This window comes from Loa loa (genome assembly GCF_000183805.2).
Source record: "Loa loa unplaced genomic scaffold supercont3.316, whole genome shotgun sequence".
NCBI lineage: Eukaryota > Metazoa > Nematoda > Chromadorea > Rhabditida > Onchocercidae > Loa > Loa loa.
The window spans coordinates 4,491-22,790 of record NW_018108496.1 but is presented as its reverse complement, the minus strand read 5'-3'; the positions used below and the strand labels follow the sequence as shown (position 1 = coordinate 22,790).

At 28.5% G+C, this 18,300-nt stretch overlaps 4 protein-coding genes across 4 annotated transcripts; 2 read left to right on the top strand and 2 right to left on the bottom strand.

Annotated features, from left to right (window-relative positions):
* Positions 1–1,925: 1,925 nt before the first annotated feature.
* Positions 1,926–2,739, bottom strand: LOAG_06182 (hypothetical protein; the record flags this gene model as incomplete). The annotated part of the gene is made up of 2 exons (XM_003141718.2): positions 1,926–2,125; positions 2,670–2,739. 2 exons carry the CDS (start codon positions 2,737–2,739, stop codon positions 1,926–1,928), a joined length of 270 nt encoding a protein of 89 aa, XP_003141766.2.
* Positions 2,740–8,458: 5,719 nt separating this feature from the next.
* On the top strand, positions 8,459–13,202 carry LOAG_06181 (hypothetical protein; the record flags this gene model as incomplete). The annotated part of the gene is made up of 10 exons (XM_020447083.1): positions 8,459–8,473; positions 8,665–8,817; positions 9,464–9,602; positions 10,391–10,533; positions 11,157–11,333; positions 11,603–11,679; positions 12,075–12,142; positions 12,460–12,550; positions 12,866–12,977; positions 13,098–13,202. The coding sequence occupies 10 exons, from the start codon at positions 8,459–8,461 to the stop codon at positions 13,200–13,202; spliced, it is 1,080 nt and encodes a 359-aa protein (XP_020302649.1).
* Positions 13,203–14,920: 1,718 nt separating this feature from the next.
* LOAG_06180 (hypothetical protein) lies at positions 14,921–15,498 on the top strand (the record flags this gene model as incomplete). The annotated part of the gene is made up of 2 exons (XM_003141716.1): positions 14,921–15,029; positions 15,257–15,498. 2 exons carry the CDS (start codon positions 14,921–14,923, stop codon positions 15,496–15,498), a joined length of 351 nt encoding a protein of 116 aa, XP_003141764.1.
* An 886-nt stretch (positions 15,499–16,384) lies between these two features.
* On the bottom strand, positions 16,385–16,582 carry LOAG_06179 (hypothetical protein; the record flags this gene model as incomplete). Its single annotated transcript, XM_003141715.1, has 1 exon — positions 16,385–16,582. One exon carries the CDS (start codon positions 16,580–16,582, stop codon positions 16,385–16,387), a length of 198 nt encoding a protein of 65 aa, XP_003141763.1.
* Between the last annotated feature and the right edge of the window lie 1,718 nt (positions 16,583–18,300).

The window sequence follows — 18,300 nt, the reverse complement described above, 5'->3', positions numbered from 1 at the left end:
CATCTGTGAATTTGAAAATGATAATGAACTATCATTAATAGCACAAATTATTATAAAAAACAAATCTGATAATTTTAATCTTTGGTTGGATTGATCGCCGGAAATTATTTGATGCGACAATTATTAAGCCAAATGGAATCTAATTGGACTAAATGTACACAACAGATATGGGAAAAAGAAAACTGAATGAGCTAAAAATTTACTGTTCCGGTACAAGCACATGGCCGAACAAGTTCACCGGTTTCCGATTGACAAATACGACATGCTCTTTTTTCGGTGTTAGATGAATCAGAGACTGTTTTTGGTGAACTGAAAACTTGCTTCCATTAATAATCGTAATTTGCATCATCTTATACGAAATTTTTGACTAAATAGGAATGAATATCCATTCCATATGGTATTTTTCTTTTTTTTCTGGAACTTTGTTACCCATTCCGAAAAACTGAATTTGATCTTCACTTGCCTATTACTTCAATTTTAAACACAAATTCTCTTGATTTAAATAAGTACAGTACATTCATTAAGTAAGTACATTCATTTTTAAGTAAGTACATTCATTCAGATATTTCAAAAAACGGCATTTTTCTACTTCAAAAAAAAATTAATTTCACCAATTCTTTTTTGTATTTGCATTTCAATAATGCTTTTTTTAATTTCTTTCTTTTCTTTTACTATTTTATTACTTTAATAATCTTTTTCTTAACTTATCATTTGGGAGGTTATAAATACATTTCTCAATATTATCAAAACTGGACAAAGCATACGATTTCGACATCATAATTCTATCAATAATTAATGTTATTATCAAACATTAAAACTTATCATTAAAAGTATATTTAAAACATTAATTTTGATATATTCATTAAAATTTGAATCACACATTTAACATTCATTCATTCTATAAATCATTCAATTAACACTGATACTTCTCAATTTTTACCTTAATTCATTAAAATATTTATAGAACTTTTTGTCTGTACCAAAAATTCGATCCGATCGTTGAAATAATTCACAAATATTTCTTCGTACTTTTTGTTAGTCAAATTGTTTACAATTTCATTTGGAATGAATAACAACTTTTCTCTAACTACACTCTCCTTTCATAATCATCCGTTTATAGCTTATCCTCTCCGTTTTTCTTCTCCTTTCTACTTCTCTTCCTTTTCCGTTCTCTTCCAGAAATAAAAAGCAAAAATAAATCATTGGAATTGAAATATTCAAATTTTTTGGCAAGCATGAGATTAATTGAAACAGATGCTAAAACATGGACTAAATCAATTACATTTGCGCTTTTCTGTTTTGTTTTATTTTTTTTTCCCCATCATTCGAACATGTGTGAATCCATATGTTTGTATATTTCTGTATCATATTATTTCCTTACTTTTATTAATTAATTCTCATTTTACCAAGCGGTTATTTATCACCTTAATCTACTATTAATTGAAGCATCTGCAAGTTTTACGACAACGATTTCCTGTCAACCGAATTTTCTTTCTCTCATATATCTTACGCGACAGTTTGAAAAAAAAACACACACTAACCAGTTCAAGCTAATTATGCTATCAGAAAATCGAGAAATATTATACTTATAAAGATACGTAAGAATCCCATGACTTTTATAAGTGACATTTTGTTGTACCATATACTTTTTGAAAATCATCTATGTCAAGCATAGCCTTATTATTTAGAGCATTTCTAATTGCTGATACTATAAGTTAACTATATTTCCCTAATTCAATACATTGATAAGTTATAAAGGGAAAGAAAAGGAAACGATATTCTTTTCTAAATTTCTTTGAAAAAGAAATTAAAAAAAAAAAAGCAATATCAGATAGCTTGAAAAACGTGAAAGTGGTTGAAGACCCTGATAGTACACATAAGATAAGGTGCAGTTCAAGTGTTAACCTAAATGTTATATTAAAAGCTCACTTTGGAATATCGAGGTGGACAGATTCCCTGAAATGTATTACACGTGTGAATCCGTCTTTATTTCCGTTAGACATCTGAACTTTCTTTTCCGTCAATTCTTTCGGACCCGGTAGCACCTGAGATGCTGCACCATTTGTCTGTAGTATTTCTTCAGGTTTCTCTAAGCAGTTATTATCCTCATCAGTTGTATCACCACCTGAAATATGCATTTCAATCGGTCCATCCATCCCTTTCAATTAGTTTTAAATGCTTAGCTTTTTGCTAATTCCAATTAACTTAATTGTAAGAATGTTATGATTAAGTTTAATTTAAAGAATATTTATCAGATTAAAATTTCTCTAATTTATTATAATATTGCTTATCTTATATTCTGGTTCTCGTTCAACAAATACCATTATTATTACTGTAATTAATAATTTTGATACAACCACAATATCAATGCATGACTTATGCAACTAATATTTTCCTGTAATATCAAAAAAAAAAAAAAAAAAGAGAAAAAAACTACACTAACACTTAGAAGGGTTCTTATCTAAAATTTTTAATGTAAAATTTTCTTCTCGACATTTTATAACTAACATTCTGCAAAGGCAAAAGATTGATCCCTTATTTCAAATTCTGAGACATCAAATGACCAGAAGGGAAGTCAAACTTGAAAGATGTTCCAATGGGAATTTTGTTCCGCAAAATCCAATGAACTTTTCGCGAAATGCATTTACAAGGAACTAACACCTACTTACTTGTCAACGCATTATTCATCCTATCTTGAGTGTCAACTTTCCGACCAATATTTGCTTCAGTTTTCAACATCGAAATCACCATTCCTCAGATACGTTTAATCAATCAATGAATTTAACTAACAATTAAACCGATTAAATTTAACCGGAAATATTTTCAAAAATCTTCCAATTCCTTTTGTATAATGACTTAAATATGTAAATTTGTATAACTGGATCAAAATAATAATATTATTGTTATTGATTTTGTTATTGTAATTGTAATATAATTGAAAATCTTTGTCATAAAACGAAACTTAAATTTATAATTAGTGCACCTTTTTAAGATAATCCTTTAATTAATTGAATGTATTAATATTCATTAGGTATCATTTACTTGAAATGAATAAATGTAAAATCACTGCACATTTCCAACTTTTGTCTGTAAGCTATCGAAAGCACATTAAGTCATTTAAATGAATTATATGACTTTTTTTTTTGCAAAGCTTTCACAAATAATTGCAGCAGTTTACTGAAATTAGCATGTTATAGCACACCGAGTCATTCACCGATAACCGAAAAATTTTGAAAAAATAGTTGTGTTCTTGCTTTCGCTCGGTTTTCATTAATTATTATTGGTTAGCCAACAGAAGCGGGAACATAATTAAAAGGAAAAGTTCTGTCACCGTAGCAAAGTTCACTTATCAACGACGCAATCACTTACGATAAAGGCAAATATCTACGAGGAATTCTTCATTTTCACTCTATTTTACAGTAATTTCACTTCCTTTTAATTATAAAACATAATTAGCATAAATAATTTCTCCCCTCTCTTTGGAAATTTTTATCTGATAGATGAAAATATAATATAACATCCTTTAGATAATTTTATTTCCTTTTTTTAAGATTTAAAACGGAGTATGATAATTCTGAGATCCGATCAATATTGGGTCGTTGAATACATTTGTCATCATTGTTATCTTTCCTCGAGAAAACTGTCGTAAAGTTACGAGAAAAACTCGTTATTCCCATTACTATTACAAACGTAGCTACTTTAGCTCTATTACAAATTTTGCAGTTTAAAAAATCTTTTGGTCATTTAAAAAGAGAACCGAAAATAAACAACTCATGTCTAATGATAGAATTTACTTTTCAGATTTCAATTAAGATATGAATTTTTACGCTGTCACAGTTCTCTTTGATTCTTATATGAAAGAATAATAAAGTGAAAGAAAATAAACTTTCGCCTCCTCTTCTGTTATCTCCATTTTTCCCTCGCTTCTTATATGGAAACTGTTTGAATTAAATTTTATAAATTTCCGAAGATACTCGCAGATTTATCCAAAATAAAATTCCCATCCAGCAATTAGTTTATCATCGGAATACATGAAAATATATTGCTTCTTTAAATTAAGAAGTACTCTAATTAGACCTAATTTATTAGAGCCAAGCTAAGTAATGACAGATGTTTATTTTATATAACAGCCTTGAGTGCTTATGTCTTTTTTAAGAAAAATTTTGACAGAAAAGTTCACTTCAAGTATGAGGCAGATTTTTGGAATGTTTGATAATGTATTCTTGGCTAAAGACTTTATGCAAAACTTTCATTTTATTCCGAAATACTTCCTCATAACTAAACAATTTTGCGTTATGCATTCTTTTTTCTTTCTCTTCCTTTCATTTTTTTTTTCAAATTTGAAAACGTTTTTGATTTTGGTAAGAATGAGAATTTTAAAAAGAATTACAAATATCAATCTCCCAAGTGCTCTCAAATCTGTTGCTACCATTTTAGCTTTTAATTGACTTCATTTTTTTCGTTCCTTAATTACCTTATCACCATTAATATTTTACAATCGTTATCGTTCTGCTTTGAAATCATCAATTGCATGATCGTTCCTTCATCGTCATTTCATACTGTTGGATTTCATTTCCCAGGGTTCAGGTTCAGATCCTTGATTTATATTTAGGCTGTTGAGTGGATCATATTCTTTTTGTTGAAATTTTATCTCATTCCGTGTTTTGACATGTTTATCTTACAGTAATCCTCCACTGATCTAATGCACTTTCCAAATGTACCGGATACTTTTTAAGTCTTTCTTTCCTTCTTGTATTTCATTTTCTGCTTCTTATCGTGCAATCATCTAAGTCATCCTTCATTTTCTGGATTTGTTCACTTCTTCTTTCTAACACTCCAACTGGTCTTCAAATTTTCTGCTTTCGTTAATTTTCTTTCAACTTTAGCAAGTTTCTTACATAGTTCATCTCCTCTATCCTTTTGTACAATTATTGAATTTGTTATAGTTTGTTAAATTCATTTTTCCTTTAATTGGTCTAGCATTTTATACTTAGCATATGCAATATTATAAGGATATTTTATTCTTACAATGGAAACATAAATGCTTCATTCCTTCTATTGTAGCCATTTATCGTATGCCCTGGTGGAAGATAATTATGATAAGCATTGTTCTCTCTCAAATGTTTCATTCGTTGTTTGACATCGGAAGTTTTACTTTAAATTTATGGTCAACTTAGAGTTATGAATTACTTAAATACAGTTAAAGCAGAAGTTTCTTTTTTCTGTAGTGCTGGGACTGGGTTTGGCATAAGATCAATTGATTTCTTCGCCTTTCTGCTATAAAAGGCTTGACCTCCAGTTACATTTCCACTTCTTTTGACTAATTTTCTCACGATTTGTCAGAACTTAATGACCTACCATAGTTCTTTTTCTTCTTTTGTTGATATACTTTATCTAATATCCAATCGGTAATTTACATTTGATAATAGTTTCGATCCTAGAATATTCTAGATTTTCATCCACAACTTCTAACCATCCATGTATTCTTTCGATCGCTTCTACGACTACTTTCTATTCTCGATCGTTTCCATGATTACCTTCTATTTTTGATCATTTCCTTTGACCGAATGTAACTCATTGTAGAATGATTTCTTTATAATGGATGGTTGCCGAATTCTCTCCATTGGTAATTTGGGTAAATATACCGTCGGCTATTTACAATGAAGTTAACTTGAATTCATCCTTGTATATTGTAAATGTTATAATTAATAGCTTCTCTATCATCACTAATTAATTTTAATATTTTTATCGTTGTCAACCATCTCAGCATATTTCTCTCGCTTTTTTTATATTCTGAATTGTGACTTTCTGAATATATTCCAATCATTTTTCATTGGTTATTTTGAATATGCCAAGATGTAGTCAGAAGTTCTCTATTATTCTTGTTCTGGACTCATATTGCTAACGTAATCTTTTTTTTTTTAGCAATTGTTGATCTGATGGCTTTAGATCCATTTCATCGAGCTTTTCCAATTTTTCTTTTGTCGTTTGTATATTTTTGACTTTTGACAATTAGATATTTTCCAGCTCGTTGGTACCAAAATCAATTGTGAACGTTGTTGGCATGGACGAATTGTTATGTTAAACGCTCTGTTAATTGATGGAGAATTTGTTCTTTTAGATGACAGTTATCATAAAATATTGCTGATAATTGATCATTGGTTGTTCTTCTTGTCTTTGCAATTCAATTTGATAAAAATTGAATTGAGGTTGTCATTTAGTAGGAAATTTTTAAGTGAATAGTATGCTGGGTAGTATGCTGTTGGACCGCAATTCTGTTGGAAAAGTTGGATAGGTCACTCAACGCTTTGGTCTAATTCTCCTGTTCAGATAGTGTGGGCAGTTTAAACATTCCGACAATGTGCGTGTCCTTTGTTAACAGACTGGAAGGACTTACAGTAAAAGACTTTGTTGTTTACAGTAATTCTACCGTAGGAGCGTGTAAGGTTTTTGTTTGTTACAATCAGAACACTGAATCTATGCTTAAGTTTGTTAGAAGATGCTGCAAAATTGAAATTCCATATAAGTTTGAGTGTGAACTAAGGAGATGGAAATTGGACGAATGATTCATCACTCTATGATTGAGACATATATTATTATGTCATTATTTCTTGATAATGAAACATCTGTGTGAGGAATATTCGAATTAAAATGACCTTTATACAACAAATTTATATTGTTATAAATCTAATCAGTTGCCCCGCGATATCTCGATATTTTATATTTCGCTTTTCCCGATACTTACCGAAATGATGAAATATGATTAAATGGAGGAAATTGGAAAAGCAGTAATAAGATGAATTCCTGAAATTGGTGATAATATAGCATAATTTGGTTTTAACATAATTTTATTTTATAATATTTATAGATAAATGATAATGATGTCGATGGGATGGAATTGGAATACTTTTATGAAATCCCTTATTTTTCTATTTTTATACTGTTCTAAAATTTGAGGGAACTTTTCATTTATTTTATGCACATGAATTACACAATAATTGATGAATAAATTGCTTGATTGAATTTCATTTATTACACTTTTTTTTTGTTTATTTTTTAAACGTTGTTTATTGATTTATTGTTGGTTATTGGTCATATCCATAATTATTGATTGGTTATGACTTCTTTTATTAATGTTTGTTGATTGTAATCTCCTCATTTAATTCAAGGAGAAAGAGATAAATATACTTGCAATGCAATTCACTGGAAAAATGGATGAATCAATGGAATTGATCAAAATTAATTGAAAGACACTAATAATCAAAACGTTATAATTTGGTGGACTAAAAATTTTATTTAATACATAGTAATAATAATAATCTTAAACATTATCATTTACACTGTACAGTTTTCAAATTAATCTTTTTCAATTTTTCATTATTTCGAGAGTTTTCTTGTTTTTTTTTTTTTTTTTTTACACAGATTTCAGCTGCATGATATTTTTGATTAAATGCTGAATCCAATAATTAATGATGTTCTCTCGTCCTCTTTCTTTCTCTTTGTACAAATTGACGTTGTTCAGCTTTTTGTTTCCTTCATATATCATTAAATGATATTAGTAGTGGAAATTTTGAACTAAAAGTATTTCCCTTTTCAGGTCATTTCTATCATATCATTATGTGTATGATACAGCATTTACTTCTCTTCTTCGATCACTTTCAAAATTCTCAGGTAAATTAACATTATTTTCTGTACTTCTTACACATTTTTAACTGATATGATATTGTTATTAAAAAGAGTGAAAAACTGATGGATTATGGGACATAACTAATTATTATGTCATCATGAGAAGTGTTGCAGAGGGGATGAAGGAAAAGGAATAAAAGAGAGATCATATTGATATAGAAAATGAATTATGAATTGAAATTAGAATGGCTTGAAACCATTTCTAAAATTTATGAAAAATCATCAAATCCTTCCACTATCTTGAAAAGTTATTTTATTCCTATAAACATCTAAAAGTGAGATAACTCGAAGGAATTTATTAGATTCTTTATTCTAAACAATAATCATCATCTTCCTTTACAGTTCGTTTATAAATATCCCAAAGGTTTAATTAAACAAACTATTTTCATTAAATTAACTCATTTCTCTTCAGCATTACTGCTTGCAACTATGTTATTTATATTTTTGATTTTCTAAAAAGTTCATGACTTATTTATAAATATTTTAGATTTTGATTGGGTTGTATAATACGATTCAGTCCTTTAATGTTTGGATTTAATAAATTTCTGCAACTTATCCCATTGGTATATACAGAAATAAAATAACTTTTCAAGATGATTAAGCAATAGAAATCAGTTTAGAATAGTTTACTAATAATTGTCATCGAACTACTGGTTATAATCACATTAATAGGAAGTTGTTCTAGCACCACTTGTGTCACATAAGCTATTATCGATATTTTTAAGTCGAACATGACAAGATTTAACTCAAATCACAGCTAATCCTAGCCAAAATGGCCAATCCCTATGTTCGATAAGTTTATTTAGGCAGGTTTAATATAGACTTTTGAAGTCTATATCAAACCTGTCCAAATAAACTTATCGAACATAGAATTCGAATTTCAAAATAGTTAAGAAAAATTATTGGTTGTTCATAATCTTCATCCCATCTACAATTTCTGACTTTTATCACTTTGACACTTTATGGTCATATTTGTAGCATTTTCGTCGCTATTCGGTACACTGTTGGTTGTTGCTATTTGTAGTATTATATACGCTTGGCGGTGGTCTCATTTTTCACGAACTGGAAAGTGATGCATCAAAATCCTATTGGAATGGACAAATTACAAAAACAAATTTATGTATTACAGAGGTGAATTTATAAGCATCATATTTTTGATTATTTATTGAATCAGGTCGATTATGGAATCATTAAATGGTAACCCAATGACTGTTATGCAATTATACATAATGCATAATTAGGAATAGAATATTAACATAAATACAATAATAATTATGTGCGCAAATATCATAACGATAGCTATGAAGTAAAACTGACGAAATGTTAGCAAAAATATTAAGTAGTGAATTATTTTACATAAATTTTATAGATTTTACAGTGTTTATTTTCTTATTTTTTCAAATAAGGAAACTGCGACAAAAGTTTATTATATTCCTTCTTCTTCCATAAACTTTTTCTTTGCTAGTTTGTTCAAGAATTTTAAGTATGTCAGGATAGTGCTGAATGGATTATGAATTTTAATCTTTGTTATTATGTTGGAAATAGAAAATAATTTTAAATAATTAGAAGTTATTGGGTCAACAGCAACTGATATTTGGTTTCATTTACTAATTATTTATGTTTATTTTGGAAAATTACCAAGCTATGACAAGTTTCTTTGTTTCTTCTTCATTTCTAAACCTATCAAAATCGATTACGTTGTTGAAGAAAATTTCATGCAAAGTATGAATAGATCAGAAGGAACAGACAGTTCTTCTTTTATATTTATCATTTTTAGATCTTAAGAAAATTGAAAAATTATTCGGATGAAACGGTGAAAAACATTGAACGTTGCTGGAAAGTTGGTATTGATGAAAGAGTGGAATGGAACTATGTTACTTCAACTCTCTACGGATTTGGCATCATTACAACATTGGGTTGTCGATTTGTCTATTTACTTTCCAAATTTCTTTTATCAAAAAAGAAGGATTGGGTAAATTAAACATAAACTTAGAAACTATCAAATTCTTCACTTCACTTTTAAATAATTTTTGTTTTCTTTCATGTTTTATTGCTTCAAAATTTGTTACTATCACTTTCAAATATCATTTTAAAAAAGAAAACAAAATTTTTTTTTTGACGTGAATTTGTTCGAAAGATATTTCAATTAGCTTGAACTCATTTTTTATGCAAATTCTCCTAATTTCTCTTTCTTTATTTTCATTTCCTTTATTAACTTCCTCATTTTAGTCTTTTTGGGAAGTTATCTGAGTAAAAACGGTGAATGTGAAAGTTGAAATTTAAAACTAATTTCAGTTCTTGTAAAATAGTTCAGGCATTTTCATCCATGGTGATAATACGAAAATTAGGCAGGGAACTTAGAGGAAAAGGATGGAAAGTGAATACACATTGCAAAGTAAAAAAATCTGAATTTTAAAGTTTTAAATTTTGAATCCGATTCATCTGAGCATACAAATGGCATGAAATTTAAATTTTACAACTGAATGATTCTTTAACTAATTGCATATTTTTCAAAAGGTTTGCATGCTTCCTACTAAAATTTGAAGAGATTAATTTATGAGGATTCCCGGGAATTGGGAAATATGGCGGTTTTAAATCTTGCTCATTTATAAAACGGTGCTGTTGGGAGGAGTAGTGGAAAACTGAAGCAATGGAAAATCAAAAAGATTGTTGACTTCAAAAATTTCAATAATTTTATTTACAGGTTACAGTCGCCTTGTACCAATAACAACAACTGGTCGATTGTTTTCCATAGCTTACGGTATACTGGGTATACCGGTAACAATGATTGTAATTGCTGTTTACGGTCGCCATTTGAATACTTTTGCTGCAAATTGGAAACAAAAGGTTATTTATACTAATTACAATTTGCATTTCTGATTTTTTCTTTCTTTTATCAATTTAAGAACCTTGATATACCTCATGGATATATATGTATCGAATTCTTTATCAGCAAAAGTCGAAAATTTTGACCATATATAATATGATACGTCAGAATCCTTACATTAATAGTAGTCATGATATTCTACAGAATCCTTACAGTAATTTTTTGTTCATGACATTTCAATAGATGTCAAATTATTTTTCTTGCACATTATCAAAGAAATCCGATGATATCTTTTCCATTGACAACATCATGAGTTCAGTCTCAGTTTTGCAGAAGATTTAATCGCTATAAATTTTTGTTTAATAAAGTGTTATGAAAAAATAAGAGATAAAAGTTTAAAAATATTGTATATAAGGATAAAATTAGCAACAGATCATATTCAAAAGTTCCCAGCATTCTGATAAGAATGATTGAAACAATGTTTCGATGAAAGGAACTATCAAACTGACCGCTACCTTTTACTTAATATATTGATATGAAAAGAAAAAGTATGATATTTTTTAATTTATTTCAGAATTAAAGACTTGAAGAACAAGCAAATTCCTTAAATTACTAGGAAAAAGTAAACGGTAAACTATTTAAGTTGGTAACTTTTCAAACAAAAAATTGGGGTAGAGAAGGAAACTTGAAAAAGAATAAGGATCGAAAGACAGAGGAAACGGAAGAAACGTCATCTGGGTTTGCGACAGTTATATTTCTTATAACTTTTCTGGTTTATATGATATTCGGTGCTTTACTGTTACCTCTTTTAAATGGCAAGGTATGTTAAGTTTGGTTTATTAGACTTTTGATTATGTTAACAATAAAATCCTGATGTGAAAATAAATTATCATCCCAGTGACTTTATAGAAATAACTATTTCGAATTATGTGGATGACTAATTGTTAGTATGGTAGTTGTCACTATAATGATGTATTATGTAGCCATAATCTATCCGGACGTTTTAATTTCTTGTTAAAAAGAAATTTAAAAGAATTGATATCATTCATTTAACAAATGTATTCATTTCTCCTTCTCTCTTTTCTTCAGATAGATTTTGTCGACGGTTTATATTATAATTTTCTTTGCTTAACAGCAATTGACTTTGGTCAACTCATACCTAATAGGTGAGCAATCTTATGCAAATAAAAAATGTGCAAATAAGTTATGCAAGTATAAGTTCCCAATCGATTTTCTCTCTTTCATGTAAATGTTTTCAGAGAACAAAGAAAACAGACCAGGAAATGAGATGAAATGATAGAGTTGATTAGAACTATTTAATTGGAGAAGAAAAATAACTTTTATTTTTATTTATTGCGAATTGTAACCATATGACTTCGGACTATAAGGGGAAAAAGATGATAAAGCACTCCTGGGAAATACTCCATACATTTTTTTACGCTAAATTTTTTATTACCAAATTGTCTATCTTAGTTTTTAATTGATTACACTTTGCATGTTTTAGTTAGTTATAGCATTTTACAGTGTCTTCTACACTGGTAATTTTAAAATTTATTTTCAGAATTGCATTTTTACCGATAACATTTGTATATATATGTGTTGGACTTGCCCTGGCAACTACTGCAATCGGTTAGTCTCTCATTTAGGTAAAATAATCATATCATATCAAAATTAATGTTTATAACGGGTAATAAGATCAAGTATTATTATATTCAGCCGTTATAATGACTTATCCAAGCACTAATTCTGTTAATAAATCAACTTTTATTTTAAACAAATAAATAAGTTTAAAGTAGGTAGGATTTAAATAGATTTTAAAAAATCTCTTAGTCTTCATCAATATTTGCTAATTTTTCTTTGATTATTAATTTCGTTTCTAGCCGTAATGAAATTTGGCCATAGTGGAATTTTATTAAAACTACTAATTGTGTGTTTGATTCATTTAGACGATGGTTCAAAGTATGTCCGGAAATTGCAGCATCTTGGTGAAAGGATCAAAAATGTTGCTGCAACGAAAATTTGGTTTGGTGGTAAAACGTTTGTTTTATAAAAGAGTCATTATTTATAATCTTTTTTTTTTTTCTTGATAAAACAGGCATAAGAAAACAAAAAAAAAAGAAAGTAATCCTAATGAAAAGAATATTTGGTATAAGTGGTGTGCATATTTTATAGCAACTGAAAATTTTTCATTAACAAAAATACATTACCAATCAATTTTTCGCTTTTTACCGTATCTTTATTTTATTTTTTCATGAGTATAGTATGTTGCATGAAACACGTACGGTATCTTATACCTATTATAACAAATTTTATGGTAATAATTATCATCAAATAATCCCAATTCATTTTAAGATTAAAAGTAGGAGAAGTATTACGTGCGGTGGTTAAGAAATGTGGTGTAGAAGTGTCGGTTATTGACAAAATTGATTTAGATACTCTTATCGAAGAAACTATTGCACAAAATGTTAGTTCGAATTTTAACAGTTTGTTTTTTTTTTAATTAAAAAAGAAAGAGATTCAAAATGTTGCTTATACAAAGAAAATAAGAAAAATTGTAATTCAAACATATTTCAATAATTTATAGGAAGGCAAACTACCACCTCCATTCACTGATGAAGAAAATCCAGTATCATCACCTCAAGCTACGGTCAAATCACCGTCACCAACAGAGGAACCCCTTAAAATGTGACTGGTTAATTCCTATTTAAAATATGGCTTTTTCCACAGAGCAAAGTAATTTGGTGAGCTTAATAGTATAAACTTGATATTAGAATGGATATTGAGCTAGATGAAGTGACACTAAGATTATGGCTAGCAAGTAAGTTTAAAATTTTAATTATTGAATTAAGATGTGAAAGTTACCTCTATCAACTTCAATCTTCTTTTGTATATTGCATATAATGATAAAGGCAAGAGAAAATGAACCGAAGAAATTCGATATGCATAATATTTTTCATAATGATTTTAAAATGGAATTATTAAGAGATTTCTTAAACGGAATCAATTAATTTTTTTTTGGGTTAGCTAAAATTAGATTAGAATGGATGTTAGATTAGGCTGAATGAATATGTTTAAGTTATTTTATTCAACGCTACGTATGGATTTGTTTTATCAAATTGCATTCAAAGTACATTCACTGTTTCGTTTTAGCAAATATTTAAACTGGATTAGAATTAGATTTAATCAAATATTTTCTCATTTATGAAGCAATATTTTTAGTTTCTAGAAAAATGAAAGGAAACATTTCTGTAATATGATATTACTCATCACCTATTTTTATCGTCTTCTTTTTTGTTTTGTTTAATTTACAAATAATTCAGGTAATTTTTTTGTATGTGTTTGTGTCATAAAACAAGTGCGTCACATTGAAAAGGATTAATAAGTATTGGTTAGTATTCATGAAACAAATAATGTTCAAATGATATTAACTAATATTCATTTAGTTCTTTTCGATGCACTTGTGAAATCAAACCATTTGATTGATGGATATTAACTAATATTCATTTATTTGTCAGGGATCTATGTTTTGCTGCCGAAGATACGATCTCGTCGACACTTTCAGAAGTTCAACTTCTTGATATTGTAACTATTAGAACTTGAAATATTTTGCTTAGGATGTTTTCTCGAATTATTCTTTTTCATTTTTTAAAATGCAACACGAACGTTAATTAACAATTATTACTAAATGATACTATATTCTAAGCTAAGTGTACGATCTCGGGGAAAATATCATAGCAAATTTAAGATCTGAACGTTGGATCTACTTAAATTTTAAATTTAAATATTTGATTTATTTAGTTTAAATTGTAAATTTCGGTGCAAAATTTTTGACAAATTCATTTTCTTTCGTAAGGAAAAGTAGCTCACCTATTTATGTCTTTTAAGTATAAATTTTCTTCTCAGATGGAAATTTGATTATTTCTATTGCATTCTATCCAAGTTCCTATTATCCTTTAACCAAAAATATCCTTTTCACTTCAAAATTACTAACCACTTTGTGTGACTTATGATATTTTGCTTGACTAATAATGCAAGTATTTAATAATATGCAAAAGTATCATGACCTTTTAATTATTAGTAATATTCCAAAAGCAATTTCAATTTTAAATAGTTTGATCGGTTCCAGGAAATTTAAAAAAAAAAGAAAAAAAAGCAAAACATATCGCTTACATTGTTGCAGTGTAATAATGAAAAAGTGGATGCAACTAAGATTATCGAATACGATGAAATACCAGAAACAATTGATTTTGTGCAAGCTGAAGTAAATTACTATTAATATATGGCTTTTATCATTTTATCACTTCATCAGCTGCAATTTTACATAAGTTTAATCTTGCATAGTAATTTTTAACTTGGAAATATTTCTTATGCTTATTTTGCATTATAATTACATTTGTTAAACAGGTAATGGCATTAATCGAAAATATAAGTGAACCATCGACGTGTATGGCAGCAGTGGAAGCTGTAAGCTGCGCAGATATTGAGTCCAGCAAAGAAGCCGCGAAAAAACTCAAAAGTTGGTTAATTTGATTACTTAACTGATTGATTAATTAGCGAATTTTAATTCGGCAATAGTTTCAACAAAATAATTTGCATCTGTGTTTTTTGCTTTTAATTTTTTTTCTTGTATAATCATGCAGTCTACCGTTAATGTTCATTAAGTTGTTTGATTACATTAAAATTCCAAATTTGTTAATTAGTAACCAGTTAATTTAACGATTTTATGGTTATTATTAATTGCAGCGTTGCGAAAGTTCGAAGAAGAAAAGAAATTGTATGCCTGTGATTCGCAAAATCTTCATAAATTATATGAGAAGGAATGGAAACGAATAGAAAATTTAGCAACAAATCGACGGCGTAAGGATTCTCGATCACGTGATAGTAATTTTACTACTGAAATGTTATCGAAGCAGTTAAAATCACTTAGACTACCCGATTCTTACGGAAGCTCTGCTACAAATAGTGATTTGAACAAGAAAAGTTGAGTACTTATTACATTGGTTCGGGTAATCTTATCACATTTTGTTTAATAAGAATTTGGAAAGAAAAACATTGTATGTTAACAATAGGAAAAGAAAATTTCATCTTATTTGCATTAAATTTAGTGAAATTTGTAAAATATTGAGTAAAATCTGAATTGTGAAACAAAAACAAAAGGTTACTTTTTTATTTCAAAACATGCCCATAGGCATTTCATTCCTTCCTTTTCTCGATCTGAAACTTGATTAGATGAAATATTTTTTAAACTTTACCCTCTAAAAATTTCAATTCATTTCCTTTATAATATATTACTGACTGAAATGTTTTTTTATTGACTTAGTACATATAATTTGAAATTTAGTACAAAGTGCTGAAAGTAACAAATTATTAAGCTGACGAATGAATGTTCATTACAGTTTTTTTTTAAACATTTTTTTAGTGGTAATTTAATAATGAGTGATAATTTAAGAATGGATTCCAATGATTCTAAAGCTCTCATTGCTCTTACATTGCTGTGTGATCTTTTTCAATCGTTTGATAAATTGAAAGTCTCAAAGTATGATGATAATATATTTCTAACAATACTTTATGAACAAAATTTAAAAGAAATGAGAGCGCTAGAATCACTTAGATGAACCGACTACTCTTTTCCGACGAGTACATTTCGTAGACATCCAAACTTCTTTTCCATGCTTTCGGGTACGATCTTTTTTTTGTCAAAATATTTCAACAATTTTTCTTTGATCTCCTTCCTATATTCGAAACTTGTTCCACTCCTTCCTCTTCAATTATTGCTTTTGACAGCTGCTGCATACCACCAAATAAATTTTTTTGGCTTTGGCGCTGTTGGCGACTTGAGTAAAGCCTGCTTTTCTTATGAATTCAGTTTGGTTAAAGTTTCCGAATGAAACTGGAGTACGGCACAGGTACTTCGACCCACGAAACCATATAATGATTGGAAAAAATGAAGTAACCGTTACTGTAAGCTCTGCTCTCGGGTATTTGGATGACAAAGCCACTGACTTGACACCGTCCTGGCGAAATATCACCTACACCTTTCAGCAGAATATCACCGTTGACTTCTCTCATATCGTCTTTGGCAACTTTTAATATTGCTTCATTAATTTTTAGTTTTTATTGCAAACTGTCATTACAAATTATGCAACCTGAAAATTTATTGTTTAATTCAAAAATCACTTGTTAAATTTTTTTTTTTGGGAGTGGATTCAATCGTATCAGTAATCTCATTACATTCGATTTCAAATGATTTGTTTATTAATCAGTGATGTTTCATTCAATAATTTATTTTGTTTTCTCTAATTGTTAAATTAAACATTTATGCAATGAACCATACACTTGTTAAAGAGCGATAGTTATCATGCTTTTTAAATGTTATCGTATGTAAATTTACAAATGGTATCATTTGGTTTAAAGGATTTATCAACAAATTACAACTATGGTCATTAAAAAATAATCGATTGAAATGCTAAGGTAAATCTTTCATTTTAGATGATAAAAAAGCGGTCTTTTTCAATTGTTCGATGAAATTCTCGGATCCTAAAGGGAAAGTACTTGGATTGACAAAATAACAAGTATCTCTTCAACAAATATGTCGTCAATCGTTCTTCATTTTCATTCAGATGATGATAATTTCAAAGTTTTGATTGTATGCTAACAAATGACATAAGTCATATTTATTCAAAACGTTAGAAACATTTGGTTCAAATAATGGACAATTGGCTGTTAGCTATTGAAAAATATAAGTATGAAAACTGGAAATAAGCAACATATGCTTCAAATTATTGGTGGGAAATTGATCGGATCATATTTTATTTATTGCTTACAAGTGTGATTCACGCTAATATAATCAATAAATGTAGCCGACTGATAAATAAGCTAATTTCTCATTTTGAAATTTTACAGAATTATTAGTTAAAAAAAGAAGAAAGGAAATTCTGAGAAATAGATTTTCTTTTTTTTTGTCTTTCCGAATTCAACAGGCAATGGAAAATTAAAAGCTAATGATAAGGAAAGTATTGTAGTGAAATAATTGATGATGAAGAAATGAAAAAGCAAAATGATTCATAAAAGAGAGAAATGCAAAATTTGACGATATGCTAATATATCCTAGTATTATCTCTAAAACTGTTCAAGTTTTAAGTAAACACTTATCACTGTACTGTTTCTTCCTTTCCTTTTGATATTCCAACTGAAAATATTTTGAACTAAAGCCAAAAAAGAATTTGAACTTTAGAAATATACAAAAAAATATGCATGAAAGATAAGCAAAACTTTTCGTGCTATAACATTAGACAAATTAAAAAGGATTCAATAATTCTGATATCATTTTCATGTGTTAAAATCAAAAAAGTCTGACAAGAAATTCATAAGAACTTTTCATGAGACAGTGATGTAATACATTTTCTTGATATTATGTCAAGTAATTGTAAGATATTATTAATAATATGGGAATGGAATAAACTTTGCAATGTCACTTCCACAATTGCTCTATCAAAGTGTCACTGAACTGAAACTTTTTCCGTCACTGGTCAAATTCACATTTTGTGCTTTTCTAATTCTTAAATCAGAAGAAAAGTTAAAGTAAAGGGCCATTTATGAATGTAAAGAGAAACTTATGATAAATAATCGGTGGAAGAATTATAGATAATAGACTGATCGATCAAATATCATAAAAGACAATGGGACTTTGTTGGGAAACAAGTAGAGCTGGGAAATGCTTAACTAGAATTGATAAATTTGAAATGCTGAGTTGAGCCACGTAACGCGATCTTGTATTAAACGATGGG